The sequence below is a fragment of the Lampetra planeri genome, chromosome 10 (genome assembly GCF_965212315.1).
Source record: "Lampetra planeri chromosome 10, kcLamPlan1.2.h2, whole genome shotgun sequence".
NCBI classification, from domain to species: Eukaryota; Metazoa; Chordata; class Hyperoartia; order Petromyzontiformes; family Petromyzontidae; genus Lampetra; species Lampetra planeri.
In genome coordinates, this window is record NC_136116.1 from 271,199 (window position 1) to 290,654 (window position 19,456).

The following is a 19,456-nucleotide window of genomic DNA, read 5'->3' on the forward strand; positions in this document are numbered from 1 at the left end:
CCCTGGCGAGGGGGGGGCATGGCCTGGCTGCACTGCCCGCAGGTGCGGGTGGGGACCTCCCCTAAGTTGCACAAACCATGGCAGGGGCCGGTTGTGCTCATTGAGGTTCCTAGTCCGCAGTCCGCACGTGTTCGTTTCGGATCGCGGCGCTGGTACGTCCATACGTCTCGATTGAAACCCTACGTGGCCCCGCGGACGGATGCGTCATCTCCTAATGTTGCCTTGCCGGTGTCTGTTGCATCCGACGCGCCACTGACTTTGCCTGTTCAACCTGCAAGCGCGCCTGTCGTGCCTTCTACAGACGGACCGGTCGCGACACAGACGGATACAGTGATTCCTGCTTTGGGTGGGCCTACCACGGCGACGGGGACACTTGACCCCGCTGCCCCTACAACTCCGCCACGGACACATTTGCAGGAGACCCCGGCGACGGGTCTCTCAGGGGAACGGGACTTTGGAATTGACAGGCCTCCAACAGCGGCGGGTGGTTCCGATCCCGCCGCTGCTAAAACCCTGTCGCGGTCGCGGTCTGTGCGGTGGCTGCCCCCCGTTCGGGACGGGCCGGCGACCCGCACGCGTTCCAAGTCCCTTTCCTTTCGTTAATTGTTATTGTTGTTGTTGTTATTGTTATAATCTCCGTTTGTCTTGTGATGCTGATTGCTGTATTGTTGCTCGCATTATTTTGTCCTGTTGCAGCCGGGGACGGCTGGGTTTTTCATTAGGGGGGGGGGGGGTCATGTAATGCGAGCAAGGACAGGGTGGGCGCTGCCTCCGCACCACTCACGCGGGCCGGAGTATTAGGGGAGGTGGAGCCTGGTCGTCGGGGTGAGTGGGGGTGGAGTCAGGGTCACGTGAGGAGGAGGAGGAGGAGTCAGGGTCACGTGAGGAGAAGGATATAGGGTGAGAACCGGAAGGGGATCGGGAGTCGAGAGAGAGTAAAGATAGAAGAAGCCACGCGGGGTGCTGGCGGAGGGGTGGCACGAATTGCCACGTGGTCGGAGTCACGGCACCGTCGGCCAGCGGTGTACGTGGAGCAGCGGAGTGGCTGCAGAGTGTGCGGGAGCACACGGAGCAGCAGAGTGGCTGCAGAGTGTGCGGGGCACACAGAGCAGCGAAGTGGCTGCAGAGTGTGCGGAGTTACACGGAGCAGCGGGGTGGCTGCAGAGTGTGCGGGGCACACAGGCAGCGATGTGGCTGCAGAGAGAGAGAGCGGAGGACTCGAACGGCGTACGGAGGGCACGCGACGGAAGAGGTGCGGGTCCGACCGGGGACATCGCGGGGTGCGAGACAAGAACTCAATAAATGACAGATGGAGACCAACATCGCCTAAGAGTCCTTTATTACAGAGGTATTATTCAGTCCCTCCAGAAAAACGCGGAGTTTTTTGGTGATTGTTGCGGGCAAAAATCGTTGATTATGCGGCACGTTTTCTTAAAAAATGCGATGGAATATGCGGGATATTTATGCAATTTTATGCGATTAAATTGCGGGAACTTGCAAAAATTGCGGGAACTTGCAAAAATTGCGGGAACTTGCAAAAACTGCGGTTTGATGAAAAAGAGAAAAAAAAAGTGATTCCCCCAACACCCTATTCACTAGGCTACTACTTTAATGTAAAGAGTCATTTCTTATTACTTTCTATGATAAGCAAGCATACTACATCACAGAAAGTGCTGGGAATATTTAAGTTCTCATCTTGTTTTATTTCAGACCTTAACAAACAGATGGCTCAAACTTACAAAACATTGAGTCGAACAAGTTCTGTAGCTTTACAAAATGAATATGCTACAACTTCTGTAAAAATGAATAAATAAAATATTAAAAAATAAAATGTGTGCTTCCTGTTTTACAGAGGTAGCTATGCAAAATAATTTGCCCCCACTGTCATGTAACACACTGGGGAACTGCTTTGCGCGGTCTTTTGCGCTTATGTTTGTTGGCAAATGAGAAAGATTTGCGGGCTTCATCATGGTTTCATTGGCATCGCGGGGTTTGCAGCTTTTCAATGATGTCGCGTAATGAGTGACGTCACTTCATAACGTTCCCATGGCAACAGGGGAAATGGCTGCGCTTGTGTGAAGTAAACGCAACATTTTTCAACTTTCTGCTAAGATATATGTGACTTTTTGCAACGAAAATGCGGGGATTATGAAATAATGCAAGCCCGCATATTTTGCGCGCGGAAATCTGCAATTTATGCGGCGAAAGTGCGGCGTATTTGAAAAAACGCGCCCCCCGCATAAATATGCGGACTTTGGCTGATTTTGCGTGAAATCTTGCGATCGCATAATCGCGTTTTTCTGGAGGGACTGATTATTATGCACTCCGCATGCTGTCAGCCGGTAGTATCCCACACGTGCCAATAGGGGGCGGTAGTGTGACTGAGCCCAGTGTCAAGGGACTATGGCCCAAGGGGCCAACGGTATATAAATGCCGGACCTCTGAACGGTCAAGGAGTCGTCGTTCACCTGAAGATCAAGAGCCTCCTGAAGAGAAGAGCCCGATGGACAGAGCCGTACCCCTGGCAAGGGTCGGCTCTAAGCTATACCAGTGAAGACTGAAGAGAAGAGCCCACGTGCAGAGCCGTACCCTTGGTAAGGGTCAGCTCCAGCTTATAGACCATTGAAGACCAAGCTTCACTTAAGAAGGGTTAGAATAGCCAGTGAGAGGCGTATCGGGTGTAAGGGGCCATTACCCCTTTGTGTTAGGGATTATTTGTTAATAAAAATACGTGTTGCCTCAAAAGGCGACTCTACTGTAATTATTGACCCACTACACGTTTAATAAAGAAGGCAGCAAATTCAGGGTAAATCGGAGCAAAATAAAATTCACGTACAACAATGTCACTCAACGAAATAAAATTATTGTTTCATGGACACAACTGGACAATATCACTAAATAAGTGAGTCGAGAGAAATTCCTGAAGGCAGTTTGGAATCAAATTTATGAAAAAAGGGTAACAAGAGCAGGATGTTTTTGGAAAGCTGAATTTGACAATGAAAAGAAATGTACGATTATACCTTTAGACATTTTTTTCAATCGCTGCATATTACCTGCAACTATCAAGATCAATCAATCAAAGATCAAGACGTAATTATTGTCAAAGCCGTATATACCATCTAACCTCATCGCAAGCGCTTTAATGGAATCACTGTCTCTTGTTCTCTGCAGAAAATTTATTCTTCCACATATTACGCTAGCTTACCCAGGAAATCATCACCGAGTCTCAAGGCTCTTTTTCAGGGTGGTCCTGCCAAGTTTTCACAGTTGGGGGTGATACTGCTACGTGTAATCCCAAACGAGTATTTTGTAGAAAATGTTTCTACATTGTTATGTTTGGCCAATACCAATCGGGCAACACAGAGGAAATGAAGAACAGGGGTTGAATATTCAAACTCCACAGAGTGAGAAATCGAGCCCATGTTCTCCTTGCTGGCATGAGATTCCGACTGAACTACCCTGCCACCCTATGACATATGCGATGACGAATGACACGCGGATGTTATGACTGTCTGCGCACAGGAGAGTAAGTTTGTGCTGGGTGCGCAGACCGTGAGCGAGCGTTTGGCAGATCGCGTGAGCAGGGACATCCTGAAGCTGAAGCACGTAGTGGCCAGTATCGTCCAGACGGACGAGGGCGTGCAGGTCACCACGGTGCAGGGAGACCGGTACAAAGTAAGATGCTTCACACTTTACACTACCACACTGGAGGAGCTGTCACGGTGGCAAGATGTTAACTACCTTGCCTGGTATGCAGGAGGTCGTTGGGTCAATCCCTACTCTGATGGCTGTATATTTGGAAGTTGTATGTTCTCCCCGTGGTCATGTGGATTTTGCTCTGGGTCCTCCGGTTTTTCCCTACACATTTAGAAATATGCATTTAAAGTATTTAGCTGCTATAAATTTTCACATGATAAGCAACTTGGTTGAGCTATCATTTGTGGCCAGGTCACTTCTGAAAAAGAGCTATACAGCTCAGTGGGCCTGACCTGGTAAAATATCAAATACTGTTTAGTTTAAATCGTTTATCAGCAGCCATGGCCAATTCAATGAAGGTCTGCCAAATCTGCCACTACCTCACTCAATTTTGCAATGCATTATTTCACCCAGCACCCTTTGGAGGACGTACTAAATAGAATCGCATACAAAAATCCCTCAATCCATGGCAAGGCAGAATAATGACAAAGCAATGAAGCCATGTAACTTAAATTAGCAAACAAGGTAGCCCATTAAGGAAGCCTTCATTGTAAATTTAACTCGTAGGTTTTCGTGACTAAATGTGATTCATAATTGATGTTTGGGTCAGATCCTTCTTCAGCATCATCAGCAGTTGCCATAATTGTGGCAATTATGGTTGTAACTACCAGCAAAACAACAATTGTTAAATGGTTTGAGATTGCTCTCTAATGCATCAGTCTCCAATCAAACACAAATATGTACCATACTTGATTTTTGGATCTTCTTCTAGCATATGGGAAGTATGTTTAAATCACAGTCCACGTTTAAGTCTGTGAGCCATGCGATAGCTTCGGGAGTAGCGCGACTGCTCAGTCCACCGGAGAGCGGGCGTAGGATTCATTTGTTTGCGATATGGTGGTCGATTTATATTTAAAGCTTTCGTGACTGCAGGGATTCATCTTCTTGGTTCTTTCGGTAAAGTCACGTAGAATGGAAATAATAAAATAATAAAAATAAAACATTATAAAATAATTCTCACTACGTTTCGGCCACATCGCAAGCAGCCGTCCTCAGGTGGAGAACAGGTCTGTCGAGAAGACAGAGTCTGAATAACACACTCCAGGCTTGGGGCGACTATTTAAGCTGGGATGGAGGGGCGAAGAGCGCCTTGACGAAATAATTTGCATATCAAGAGGAATTTAGCATATTTATGGGAAATGCAGATATGCGATTAGTACTACTTGTGAAATGCGTAGAGGTTTGGCGGGGGGTTTAAAGTCATTATGCCCGTGCATTATGCAGGATTAGCATCAAAGGGAGGGGATAGGGGTAACATAAAAAGGGAAGGAATGTTAATAGTATGTAGCTGCAGTAATTAAACCACCACGTAAACAACTAAAGTATAAGTTACATAGTATCATCAGTATACTAAATATATTCTCCAATAAGCTGAGCTACTAACAGTAAGTAATACATTACAATTCTATGTCGCAAAATATTATATTATTTTTGACAGCATTTATATTACAATTATTGAGATTGTGGATTGAGACAGTCGTTTTGGATGGATTCAGCCGTAATCTCGACCTTCGGAAGTGGTCTTCTAATACAGACAAGTCTTCTGTCAGTCTGTCACTAATAGACTTCAGGTTTGTTTCCTGAGTAGCCATTTCTATGTCGTTCCGCATAGACAAATTTGCGGGATGATGTCTTTGGTAAGTCGCTGGTGAAAATGTTAAACAGGATCGGAGTACCGATTCTTGAGGTAAGTTGTCGTTGCCATTTTTTGTATGGTTTGTGTTACTGGAAAGGTGTACCTAGAAGTTTCAGTTGCTGAGCATCGAGTTTAGCAGATTCAGTGTTGAATGGCACTTGATGATGCACACTGCCTTGAGTAGGAGCTCATGTCTCCAGACAGTGTCATAGGCGGATGAGAGGTCTATCATGGCGGTACCGTTTTTTTTTTTTCGCTGGAATCCAGCTTTGATGTAGCTGGTAAGGGAAAGGACCTGCTCACAGCAGTTTCTGGCAGGTCGAAAGCCGGCTTGTTCGACAGGCAAGTGTGGCTTAACTGTGGGCGCGATGCGTGTGAGCACCATGCGCTCCATAAATGTGTATATCCTCGATAGAAGTGAGATGGGCCTGTAACTTGAGATAGCTGAAGTAAAATGTGTCGTTAACCCTAATGCACCCAACACTGTCAATTCATGACGTAGCCACGTGAACAAACGTGCCAATGTATTGCTGCTTCAGCACACCGGTGTGTTGCAATAATGGTTTCTCATCTTACTCGTGCCTCCTTTCAGTCCGGTATTTTTCCCCTGTCACTTTAACTATGCCAAGTGACACCTCAACTAAAGAAACCCAGCTCCAACCCTGAAGTCCCTGCAAACTACCACCCCATTATCAACGTATCAACCACTTCCAAACTTCATGAATGCCTCGAACTTGTCAGAATCAAAGATCCCATCACTTCATCCCCCAGTTTTTGCCCCCTGCAGTCTACCTGCCACTCAGCCCACTCTCGCGAGACTACACTTATCAAGATGTTTGATGACATTTCACTCTAACTTCCCATCATGCTCCACTCAACCTTGCCAATTGTACCCCAACCTTACAGCATTGGATAAATAACCTCCTATTAAACTCCTAAAGACCTATAGCTCTTTTCATAGGCACCAGGCAGCTCAAAATCTACTCAGCATTAGCTCCACCATCGGTCTTTCAAATCATCTGAAAATCCTCGCAATCACCTTGAACTCCACATTCCGACTCCACAACCAAGCGTTCAACATAATAAAGGGGTATAACCACCATCGCAGGGCCTTGTGACAAATCTGCCCACTGCAAATACTGGCGTGTAGCACTTATCGGCACTCACATTGATTATTGCAACGTTATCCTTGCTCGTACTTCTGAAAAATACCTCGACAAACTACAGCGGTTTCAAAACAACCTGTCAGGCGCCGTCCTTGGCATAAGGTGCAGCCATACATTTTCCATGGCTTCACTAAAAACCTTGCACTGGATCCCCATAAAATCAAGGCTACATCACAAAATTGCTATCCTGTGTAATCAAGATTTTTTTTAAGGTCTCCTGCCATATCTCTCCACGCTTCTTACACCACTGACTAGAGCTCACCGCTGCATCCTATGGGGTACATCTAATAACCTGCTCATCGTGCCCAGAGCGCACATTGTCTTGATCGAATAGCATTTCTCCGTAGCTGCACCAGCCATCTGGAACTCTCCCCCACTGCACAGATCCAGCATCCGAGCACCGTCCACCTTTAAGCAGCAGCTCAAGGCTCTCCTGTTCAGGCTATTATACAAGGGATTTGGGAGCGGTGACTCTGCAACTCCAAGTTCTGAATGAAACAATGCGTCCGATTCGTGAAATATCCACGTGTTAAAAATGGTTATCATACAATAGGGTGCACACTGCCATTTTAGCTCAGGTACATTATATCATCAGTGCGCACCACTAAACTATTTTAAAAATAAAAGTAAATTTTTGTCTGTCCGTCTGTCTGTCCATCTGCGTACGCGCACTTGCGAGGGATTTGGCTCTCAAACAGGGTGGTTTAAGTCGAAACATTTTTGCCAGGCAGCACACCCTAAGCCCCGTGGTGGGCATAGGCTATTTCGTTTTCCCATCCGTCAACTTTAAAGTAGTGAAATTAACAATTGAGTGAGTTTTTATTTAATTATTTCCCTGCCCCGCTCAAGCTGCTCGGGGTTGCCCCAGGCAACGCACACGCGTCATCGGTGGAGGGTGGGGGGGATTTCTCATTCGCGTTCCAAATGCAAAAAAAATACATGCAACGTTGAGGTAAATTCATCAAAGTGTCATGTCTTCTTCTCTACCCCCCACCCCAATGTGTGCACTTACTACTATAGGCTCGGTAAATACTAATATTATAGCGCTTAGATAGTATTATTGTAGCGCGGGCGGGGGGATGGTGGGGGGGGTAGCGGCCCAGCCCCCGGCCTGGCAATGTGTCACCTCCTCTGGCTGAGCAATCTAGGCGAGGCCGCGGGCAAAGTACAATTTTATTGAATCTTTCGCTAAGAACTCAGGTTCATTGTTTACTATTATGAAACTAATAAGTTGTCAAATATTACACAGCTCCACCAAGATACATGCATGAGAAGACTCGGGATGCCATGACATACATCAGCCAATATGCCACGCCCCATCTGTTCATCACCTTCACTTGCAATCCCAAATGAAAGGAGATCCAGGTTTACCTTTATCCAAACCAAAAGCCACCAGACAGACATGACATCTTAGCGAGGGTCTTAAAACTCAAAGTTTATGACCTCATGATGCTTATTACGACCAACGTAGGCGGCGTCTTTGGATAGACAAGCAGTAACTCGCCCACTATTGGGTGGCAAAAACGTCGTCTTCCTCATGCTCACATTTCTCTATGGATGAGGGAAACAATTCATGCAAGTCACATTGACACATTTATCAGTGCTGAGCTACCTCACCCCCATCAAGACCCTGCCATTTTTACACGCTTTTATTAACTCACTTTGTCTGTTGTTGTTGTTCTCGTCGTCGTTGTTGTCATTGTTGTATCCTCAAATCTTGTAAATAATTTTACTCAGCATCCCAATGCTGAAAGATTCCCTGCAAATTACTCAATTAAGATTTAACACAGCAAAATCATTGCCCCCTACTGCGAAACAAAATGCTTTGCAGGAGCATCCTAGGAAAAAAGTCTAGGCACTTAGTGGGGCTTTTCTGGCTAAACAAGTGTTACAATAATATTATTGTTGTGCTGGCCTTGAAAACACAATTCAATTGGTTTGACCATGTCACACAGGCACGTTTTGCAATCAGCGCAATCCCAACCGCCCTCATAAACAAGGTGCACTTTGAGCCGGCCCTGCCGCCCCTGAGGAGCCAGCTGGTGCAGCGCATGCCGATGGGATCCATCATTAAGACCATCACCTTCTACAGCACAAGCTTCTGGAAGCAGCGTGGTGAGGCCACATCAGTAGACACTGTTTATTGTGTTTTTGCCGTGTATTTCGGTTTGGGCTGACACCATGTTACCTCAATTGTCATTAACACAGCCTCAAGTTCAAGTTAAAATCAAGGGGTTATGACCATTATTTATTTTTATTATAGTTGTGTTACCTAGGAAAGTCTTAAGACCTTTTCAGAATTATAATCTTTATCATGGAGAAATCCGATGAGTTATGAAGCTCATTTTCACTTATGTCCAGTATGGGCGGGTCAGCAAGTTACAACAACAAACAGTACAACCAACAATAGGAGTGCAAAGTAGAGAAAAGGTAAACAAGAAGGGTCTTACTAAGTTTAAGTTTTTGCAGTTGGGAGCAATGATTGCTATGAGTTTCCCACCTAAGTAGTTTTCCAGTAATGAAAAAAATCGGCAAATTTTGACTGTGATGCCAAGACACAATGGCCTAAGCTTATTCAAAGCATGTCACAATGTTTTCACGTCTACAGTAAAACAGACGACCTTATTATATTGTGTAGGTCATTTTCCCAAAGATGGTGTTGATGGAGTGAATGCTGCTCAGTAAGTGATGCTGACTTGTGTGAATGTGATTTGTTTAAGGCTTCAATGGATCATGCATGTCCGACTCGGGCCCAATATCGTACTGCATCGACGACACGAAACCGGACGGGAAACACGCGGCCATCATGGGCTTCATCCAGGCAGACAAGGCGCGAGCCATGTGCCTCTTCAGCCCTGAGCAGAGGTACAGTGCCGAGTGCCAATGGGCGGGCTCGCTGTGTGCATGCACCTGTGCTCCCTTGTGTCCTTGTGTGCATGTGAATTAGGGGTGGAGCGATGCCTCATCTCGGCGATTGGTATCGATTCGTAGGACTGACAAACACGCTTCGCATCGTGCGTGTGTAGTGTCAGTGATTCGGAGACAAGGTTTGTAGGAGGCACCTTTATTATCAACATTCACAGTCTCGTCCACACACTCTCCACAGTCGCTTAACCTAGCCTGTACACAACACTAGCCATGTAACTCTGACGGCGCTGACTGAGATAGCCAACAACTATCCTGCAACGCAATATCTAGCGAAGACGGCAGCGAGGACGAGACGAGTCCACTCCCAGAACTGGCAGCCTCGAGCTCCCGCTCTTGCCTCCTTTTATCCTACCAGCGCGGCCTGGCTCCGCCCTGACTGCGCCTCCCTTCTCGAACCCATGAGCAGGTTCCAGGGGCCTCCAAATGGGGTCCTCCGTGAGCCGGCGCTATTACGTCGTAGGAACGAGATAGAACAAAAAGATAAAGGACCAAAAAAATTGTCGAAGAGCCAAAAATACTAAATCCTGAAATTATCTCGTGGTCCTCAATTATCGGGGGGGAAGGTGATGAATCGTTACACCCGTAGTATGTATACACGTGTTGTACTCTTTCATTAGCTGCCTTGTTACAGGTATGGGGTAGAGTAAATGGTATGTGGATTTTATTTTTGACTCTCTTGATGCTTTAAGTGACAATAAACATTTGTGTTTTTCCTTCCCAGGAGGAAAGCGGTGATTGAGCATTATGCCAACATGTTTGGGATGCCAGAGTTTTTGCAGGTACCTGGTCAACTGTTTATAAAACCTAACATAATGTGCAATGCCATATTTGTTTTGTGGCCTTTTTGTCTGTTATTGGATGAGTAATGATTTTATTTTGATAAGAGTATCCTCTTTTATGTCAGTGTCTCAGAGCGCTTTACATGTGTAGTATCTTGAAGGAGACGGAGACTTCTTTAGAGGCCACACGCTTTTTATATAACAGCTAGACATTCTGACGCACTGGGGAATAGCCCAATCCCCACAACCTAGGGAGGTACAGCCTCCGGGCTATTCTGACTACTCTCCTTCTCTACCCTGCGGCTCCTTAGCCTAGGGAAGCTTAACACCCCACCCGCAGCCCACTCAGTCCCGGCGACATCCTCGGGGCTTGGGGTCCAGGGTCTCCGGCGGCTCCTTGCTTCAGCTTGAGATGAGATGGACTGACTCCAGCTCTCCGGGAGCCGTCTTATATATCCCCTCTCTGAGGGGCGGGGGTGTCTCGGGGCCCCAGCTCTCGCCAGCCCCCTCCCCTCAGAGCGGTTCCAACCGCCTTTTTGCCCGACCGGTCCGGATCAGTCCAGACCGGTACGTACCCCTCCCCTAGGTTGTGGCGCCTGTGGTCAACCTTGACCACCACACATGCGATAATCAACTTACCGTATTTTCCCGCGTATAACCCGTGGGGTATACCACTTTTTACAAGCAAAACAAGACCCTGTGGGGTATATGGAGGTGCGGGCTATCCCAAGAATATTTTACACGTGTGACATGTCGTAACTCTTTGGTTCTTTCGGTAAAGTCACGTATAAAGATAAAAAAAGAAATTAAATAATAGCATACGACGTTTCGATTGCAACACAAGCAATCATCATCAGGTATAAATGAAATAGCAACAAAAATCTAACCAGAAAACTATAGACAGACATATAAGCAGACAGATATCACCAAGATACATAGAGAGAGTAACACAGACACAGAGAGGGAGATCGCCTCTGTGGCGAGGCCCCAAATAGACAGAGGGGGGCGGGGGCGGAGAGAGGGAGGGGTTAGAGAAAAAACTAACATGTCAATGAGTGCGGCGACGCGTGGTCAATTACGCAAGCTTGAACATTAGGAAAGAGGGAGAAAGAAGATACTAAATTAAATAACCTAGCAAAATATCGAAATGTTATGTAATACAACACAGAGAGTCGGTCAACACACAATTAACGCATAGCCTGGTCGATTACGTATTTCAAAGATTGCTAAGTTAGAATTTAAGTGTGAAAATTCCAAAGAGAGACAAAACATAAAACAAGAGGAACGGAGACACACAGACAGAGCAGAACATAAGAACGACAAAAAACGAGTGGAGACAGAAAAAATACACTAAATACACAGGCAGAGAGAGAAAACAAAAAACCCAGATCGAACCACTTCTACGGGGAAGTTTCAAGTTTATCTTTTTTTCTCTCTCTGGGTTTTTTGTTTTCTCTCTCTGCCTGTGTATTTAGTGTATTTTTTCTGTCTACACTCGTTTTTTGTCGTTCTTATGTTCTGCTCTGTCTGTGTGTCTCCGTTCATCTTGTTTTATGTTTTGTCTCTCTTTGGAATTTTCACACTTAAATTCTAACTGAGCAATCTTTGAAATACGTAATTGACCAGGCTATGCATTAATTGTGTGTTGACCGACTCTCTGTGTTGTATTACGTAACATTTCGATATTTTGCTAGGTTATTTAATTTAGTGTGTTCTTTCTCCCTCTTTCCTAATGTTCAAGCTTGCGTAATTGACCACACGTCGCCGCACTCATTGACATGTTAATTTTTTCTCTAACCCCTCTCTCTCTCCGCCCCCGCCCCCCCCCCCCTGTCTATTTGGGGCCTCGCCACAGAGACAATCTCCCTCTCTGTGTCTGTGTTACTCTCTCTATGTATCTTGGTGATATCTGTCTGCTTATATGTCTGTCTATAGTTTTCTGGTTAGATTTTGTTGCTATTTCATTTATACCTGATGATGATTGCTTGTGTTGCAATCGAAACGTCGTATGCAGTTATTTAATTAATTATTTTATCTTTATACGTGACTTCACCGAAAGAACCAAAGAGTAATTCCTGCAGTCACGAAAGCTCCAAATTTAAGATCGAACCATTTCTACAGGGAAGTTTCAAGTTTATCTTTTTCTCTCTCTCTGGGTTTTTTGTTTTCTCTCTCTGCCTGTGTATTTAGTGTATTTTTTCTGTCTCCACTCGTTTTTTGTCATTCTTATGTTCTGCTCTGTATGTGTGTCTCCGTTCATCTTGTTTTATGTTTTGTCTCTCTTTGGAATTTTCACACTTAAATTCTAACTTAGCAATCTTTGAAATACGTAATCGACCAGGCTATGCGTTAATTGTGTGTTGACCGACTCTCTGTGTTGTATTACATAACATTTCGATATTTTGCTAGGTTATTTAATTTAGTGTGTTCTTTCTCCCTCTTTCCTAATGTTCAAGCTTGCGTAATTGACCACGCGTCGCCGCACTCATTGACATGTTAGTTTTTTCTCTACCCCTCTCTCTCTCTGCCCCCGCCCCCCCCCCCCTCTGTCTATTTGGGGCCTCGCCACAGAGACGATCTCCCTCTCTGTGTCTGTGTTACTCTCTCTATGTATCTTGGTGATATTTGTCTGCTTATATGTCTGTCTATAATTTTCTGGTTAGATTTTTGTTGCTATTTCATTTATACCTGATGATGATTGCTTGTGTTGCAATCGAAACGTCGTATGCAGTTTTTTAATTAATGATTTTATCTTTATACGTGACTTCACCGAAAGAACCAAAGAGTAATTCCTGCAGTCACGAAAGCTCCAAATTTAAGATCGAACCACTTCTACGGGGAAGTTTCAAGTTTATCTTTTTCTCTCTCTCTGGGTTTTTTTGTTTTCTCTCTCTACCTGTGTATTTAGTGTATTTTTTCTGTCTCCACTCGTTTTTTGTCGTTCTTATGTTCTGCTCTGTCTGTGTGTCTCCGTTCCTCTTGTTTTATGTTTTGTCTCTCTTTGGAATTTTCACAGTTAAATTCTAACTTAGCAATCTTTGAAATACGTAATCGACCAGGCTATGCGTTAATTGTGTGTTGACCGACTCTCTGTGTTGTATTACATAACATTTCGATATTTTGCTAGGTTATTTTATTTAGTGTGTTCTTTCTCTCTCTTTCCTAATGTTCAAGCTTGCGTAATTGACCACGCGTCATCGCACTCATTGACATGTTCGTTTTTTCTCTAACCCCTCCCTCTCTCCGCCCCCGCCCCCCTCTGTCTATTTGGGGCCTCGCCACAGAGACGATCTCCCTCTCTGTGTCTGTGTTACTCTCTCTATGTATCTTGGTGATATCTGTCTGCTTATATGTCTGTCTATAGTTTTCTGGTTAGATTTTGTTGCTATTTCATTTATACCTGACGATGATTGCTTGTGTTGCAATCGAAACGTCGTATGCAGTTATTTAATTAATTATTTTATCTTTATACGTGACTTCACCGAAAGAACCAAAGAGTAATTCCTGCAGTCACGAAAGCTCCAAATTTAAGATCGAACCACTTCTACGGGGAAGTTTCAAGTTTATCTTTTTCTCTCTCTCTGGGTTTTTTGTTTTCTCTCTCTGCCTGTGTATTTAGTGTATTTTTTCTGTCTCCACTCGTTTTTTGTCGTTCTTATGTTCTGCTATGTCTGTGTGTCTCCGTTCATCTTGTTTTATGTTTTGTCTCTCTTTGGAATTTTCACACTTAAATTCTAACTTAGCAATCTTTGAAATATGTAATCGACCAGGCTATGCGTTAATTGTGTGTTGACCGACTCTCTGTGTTGTATTACATAACATTTCGATATTTTGCAAGGTTATTTAATTTAGTGTGTTCTTTCTCCCTCTTTCCTAATGTTCAAGCTTGCGTAATTGACCACGCGTCGCCGCACTCATTGACATGTTAGTTTTTTCTCTAACCCCTCCCTCTCTCCGCCCCCGCCTCCCCCTCTGTCTATTTGGGGCCTCGCCACAGAGACGATCTCCCTCTCTGTGTCTGTGTTACTCTCTCTATTTATCTTGGTGATATCTGTCTGCTAATATGTCTGTCTATAGTTTTCTGGTTAGATTTTTGTTGCTATTTCATTTATACCTGATGATGATTGCTTGTGTTGCAATCGAAACGTCGTATGCTGTTATTAAATTAATTATTTTATCTCTATACGTGACTTTACCGAAAGAACCAAAGAGTAATTCCTGCAGTCACGAAAGCTCCAAATTTAAGATCGAACCATTTCTACAGGGAAGTTTCAAGTTTATCTTTTTCTCTCTCTCTGGGTTTTTTGTTTTCTCTCTCTGCCTGTGTATTTAGTGTATTTTTTCTGTCTCCACTCGTTTTTTGTCATTCTTATGTTCTGCTCTGTATGTGTGTCTCCGTTCATCTTGTTTTATGTTTTGTCTCTCTTTGGAATTTTCACACTTAAATTCTAACTTAGCAATCTTTGAAATACGTAATCGACCAGGCTATGCGTTAATTGTGTGTTGACCGACTCTCTGTGTTGTATTACATAACATTTCGATATTTTGCTAGGTTATTTAATTTAGTGTGTTCTTTCTCCCTCTTTCCTAATGTTCAAGCTTGCGTAATTGACCACGCGTCGCCGCACTCATTGACATGTTAGTTTTTTCTCTACCCCTCTCTCTCTCTGCCCCCGCCCCCCCCATTCTGTCTATTTGGGGCCTCGCCACAGAGACGATCTCCCTCTCTGTGTCTGTGTTACTCTCTCTATGTATCTTGGTGATATTTGTCTGCTTATATGTCTGTCTATAGTTTTCTGGTTAGATTTTGTTGCTATTTCATTTATACCTGACGATGATTGCTTGTGTTGCAATCGAAACGTCGTATGCAGTTATTTAATTAATTATTTTATCTTTATACGTGACTTCACCGAAAGAACCAAAGAGTAATTCCTGCAGTCACGAAAGCTCCAAATTTAAGATCGAACCACTTCTACGGGGAAGTTTCAAGTTTATCTTTTTCTCTCTCTCTGGGTTTTTTGTTTTCTCTCTCTGCCTGTGTATTTAGTGTATTTTTTCTGTCTCCACTCGTTTTTTGTCGTTCTTATGTTCTGCTATGTCTGTGTGTCTCCGTTCATCTTGTTTTATGTTTTGTCTCTCTTTGGAATTTTCACACTTAAATTCTAACTTAGCAATCTTTGAAATATGTAATCGACCAGGCTATGCGTTAATTGTGTGTTGACCGACTCTCTGTGTTGTATTACATAACATTTCGATATTTTGCAAGGTTATTTAATTTAGTGTGTTCTTTCTCCCTCTTTCCTAATGTTCAAGCTTGCGTAATTGACCACGCGTCGCCGCACTCATTGACATGTTAGTTTTTTCTCTAACCCCTCCCTCTCTCCGCCCCCGCCTCCCCCTCTGTCTATTTGGGGCCTCGCCACAGAGACGATCTCCCTCTCTGTGTCTGTGTTACTCTCTCTATTTATCTTGGTGATATCTGTCTGCTAATATGTCTGTCTATAGTTTTCTGGTTAGATTTTTGTTGCTATTTCATTTATACCTGATGATGATTGCTTGTGTTGCAATCGAAACGTCGTATGCTGTTATTAAATTAATTATTTTATCTCTATACGTGACTTTACCGAAAGAACCAAAGAGTAATTCCTGCAGTCACGAAAGCTCCAAATTTAAGATCGAACCATTTCTACAGGGAAGTTTCAAGTTTATCTTTTTCTCTCTCTCTGGGTTTTTTGTTTTCTCTCTCTGCCTGTGTATTTAGTGTATTTTTTCTGTCTCCACTCGTTTTTTGTCATTCTTATGTTCTGCTCTGTATGTGTGTCTCCGTTCATCTTGTTTTATGTTTTGTCTCTCTTTGGAATTTTCACACTTAAATTCTAACTTAGCAATCTTTGAAATACGTAATCGACCAGGCTATGCGTTAATTGTGTGTTGACCGACTCTCTGTGTTGTATTACATAACATTTCGATATTTTGCTAGGTTATTTAATTTAGTGTGTTCTTTCTCCCTCTTTCCTAATGTTCAAGCTTGCGTAATTGACCACGCGTCACCGCACTCATTGACATGTTAGTTTTTTCTCTACCCCTCTCTCTCTCTGCCCCCGCCCCCCCCATTCTGTCTATTTGGGGCCTCGCCACAGAGACGATCTCCCTCTCTGTGTCTGTGTTACTCTCTCTATGTATCTTGGTGATATTTGTCTGCTTATATGTCTGTCTATAATTTTCTGGTTAGATTTTTGTTGCTATTTCATTTATACCTGATGATGATTGCTTGTGTTGCAATCGAAACGTCGTATGCAGTTTTTTAATTAATGATTTTATCTTTATACGTGACTTCACCGAAAGAACCAAAGAGTAATTCCTGCAGTCACGAAAGCTCCAAATTTAAGATCGAACCACTTCTACGGGGAAGTTTCAAGTTTATCTTTTTCTCTCTCTCTGGGTTTTTTTGTTTTCTCTCTCTACCTGTGTATTTAGTGTATTTTTTCTGTCTCCACTCGTTTTTTGTCGTTCTTATGTTCTGCTCTGTCTGTGTGTCTCCGTTCCTCTTGTTTTATGTTTTGTCTCTCTTTGGAATTTTCACAGTTAAATTCTAACTTAGCAATATTTGAAATACGTAATCGACCAGGCTATGCGTTAATTGTGTGTTGACCGACTCTCTGTGTTGTATTACATAACATTTCGATATTTTGCTAGGTTATTTTATTTAGTGTGTTCTTTCTCTCTCTTTCCTAATGTTCAAGCTTGCGTAATTGACCACGCGTCATCGCACTCATTGACATGTTCGTTTTTTCTCTAACCCCTCCCTCTCTCCGCCCCCGCCCCCCTCTGTCTATTTGGGGCCTCGCCACAGAGACGATCTCCCTCTCTGTGTCTGTGTTACTCTCTCTATGTATCTTGGTGATATCTGTCTGCTTATATGTCTGTCTATAGTTTTCTGGTTAGATTTTTGTTGCTATTTCATTTATACCTGATGGTGATTGCTTGTGTTGCAATCGAAACGTCGTATGCTATTATTTAATTTATTATTTTATCTTTATACGTGACTTTACCGATAGAACCAAAGAGTAATTCCTGCAGTCACGAAAGCTCCAAATTTAAGATCGAACCACTTCTACGGGGAAGTTTCAAGTTTATCTTTTTCTCTTTCTCTGGGTTTTTTTGTTTTCTCTCTCTGCCTGTGTATTTAGTGTATTTTTTCTGTCTCCACTCGTTTTTTGTCGTTCTTATGTTCTGCTCTGTCTGTGTGTCTCCGTTCCTCTTGTTTTATGTTTTAGCTCTCTTTGGAATTTTCACACTTAAATTGTAACTGAGCAATCTTTGAAATATGTAATCGACCAGGCTATGCGTTAATTGTGTGTTGACCGACTCTCTGTGTTGTATTACATACCAATTCGATATTTTGCTAGGTTATTTAATTTAGTGTGTTCTTTCTCCCTCTTTCCTAATGTTCAAGCTTGCGTAATTGACCACGCGTCGCCGCACTCATTGACATGTTAGTTTTTTCTCTACCCCTCTCTCTCTCTGCCCCCGCCCCCCCCCCCCCTCTGTCTATTTGGGGCCTCGCCACAGAGACGATCTCCCTCTCCGTGTCTGTGTTACTCTCTCTATGTATCTTGGTGATATTTGTCTGCTTATATGTCTGTCTATAATTTTGTGGTTAGATTTTTGTTGCTATTTCATTTATACCTGATGATGATTGCTTGTGTTGCAATCGAAACGTCGTATGCTATTATTTAATTTATTATTTTATCTTTATACGTGACTTTACCGAAAGAACCAAAGAGTAACTCCTGCAGTCACGAAAGCTCCAAATTTAAGATCGAACCACTTCTACGGGGAAGTTTCAAGTTTATCTTTTTCTCTCTCTCTGGGTTTTTTGTTTTCTCTCTCTGCCTGTGTATTTAGTGTATTTTTTCTGTCTCCACTCGTTTTTTGTCGTTCTTATGTTCTGATCTGTCTGTGTGTCTCCGATCCTCTTGTTTTATGTTTTGTCTCTCTTTGGAATTTTCACACTTAAATTGTAACTTAGCAATCTTTGAAATATGTAATCGACCAGGCTATGCGTTAATTGTGTGTTGACCGACTCTCTGTGTTGTATTACATACCATTTCGATATTTTGCTAGGTTATTTAATTTAGTGTGTTCTTTCTCCCTCTTTCCTAATGTTCAAGCTTGCGTAATTGACCACGCGTCACCGCACTCATTGACATGTTCGTTTTTTCTCTAACCCCTCCCTCTCTCCGCCCCCGCCCCCCTCTGTCTATTTGGGGCCTCGCCACAGAGACGATCTCCCTCTCTGTGTCTGTGTTACTCTCTCTATGTATCTTGGTGATATCTGTCTGCTTATATGTCTGTCTATAGTTTTCTGGTTAGATTTTTGTTGCTATTTCATTTATACCTGATGATGATTGCTTGTGTTGCAATCGAAACGTCGTATGCTATTATTTAATTTATTATTTTATCTTTATACGTGACTTTACCGAAAGAACCAAAGAGTAATTCCTGCAGTCACGAAAGCTCCAAATTTAAGATCGAACCACTTCTACGGGGAAGTTTCAAGTTTATCTTTTTCTCTCTCTCTGGGTTTTTTGTTTTCTCTCTCTGCCTGTGTATTTAGTGTATTTTTTCTGTCTCCACTCGTTTTTTGTCGTTCTTATGTTCTGCTCTGTCTGTGTGTCTCCGTTCCTCTTGTTTTATGTTTTGTCTCTCTTTGGAATTTTCACGCTTAAATTGTAACTGAGCAATCTTTAAAATATGTAATCGACCAGGCTATGCGTTAATTGTGTGTTGACCGACTCTCTGTGTTGTATTACATACCATTTCGATATTTTGCTAGGTTATTTAATTTAGTGTGTTCTTTCTCCCTCTTTCCTAATGTTCAAGCTTGCGTAATTGACCACGCGTCGCCGCACTCATTGACATGTTAGTTTTTTCTCTAACCCCTCCCTCTCTCCGCCCCCGCCCCTGCCCCCCTCTGTCTATTTGGGGCCTCGCCACAGAGACGATCTCCCTCTCTGTGTCTGTGTTACTCTCTCAATGTATCTTGGTGATATCTGTCTGCTTATATGTCTATCTATAGTTTTCTGGTTAGATTTTTGTTGCTATTTCATTTATACCTGATGATGATTGCTTGTGTTGCAATCGAAACGTCGTATGCTGTTATTTAATTTATTATTTTATCTTTATAC

The 19,456-nt window shown here is 43.3% G+C and overlaps 1 protein-coding gene across 3 annotated transcripts in view; it reads left to right on the plus strand.

Annotated features, from left to right (window-relative positions):
* Window positions 1-19,456, plus strand: part of LOC144720782 (amine oxidase [flavin-containing] B-like) — a 77,761-nt gene that overhangs the window by 42,378 nt on the left and 15,927 nt on the right. For 2 of the 3 annotated variants that reach the window (XM_078597818.1, XM_078597821.1), the window contains exons 7-10: window positions 3,523-3,675; window positions 8,514-8,673; window positions 9,279-9,423; window positions 10,208-10,265. In XM_078597818.1, coding sequence (XP_078453944.1) covers window positions 3,523-3,675; window positions 8,514-8,673; window positions 9,279-9,423; window positions 10,208-10,265 — 516 coding nt within the window. The remainder of the gene's footprint in view (window positions 1-3,522; window positions 3,676-8,513; window positions 8,674-9,278; window positions 9,424-10,207; window positions 10,266-19,456) is intronic. The other variant, XM_078597819.1, reaches the window with a different exon arrangement.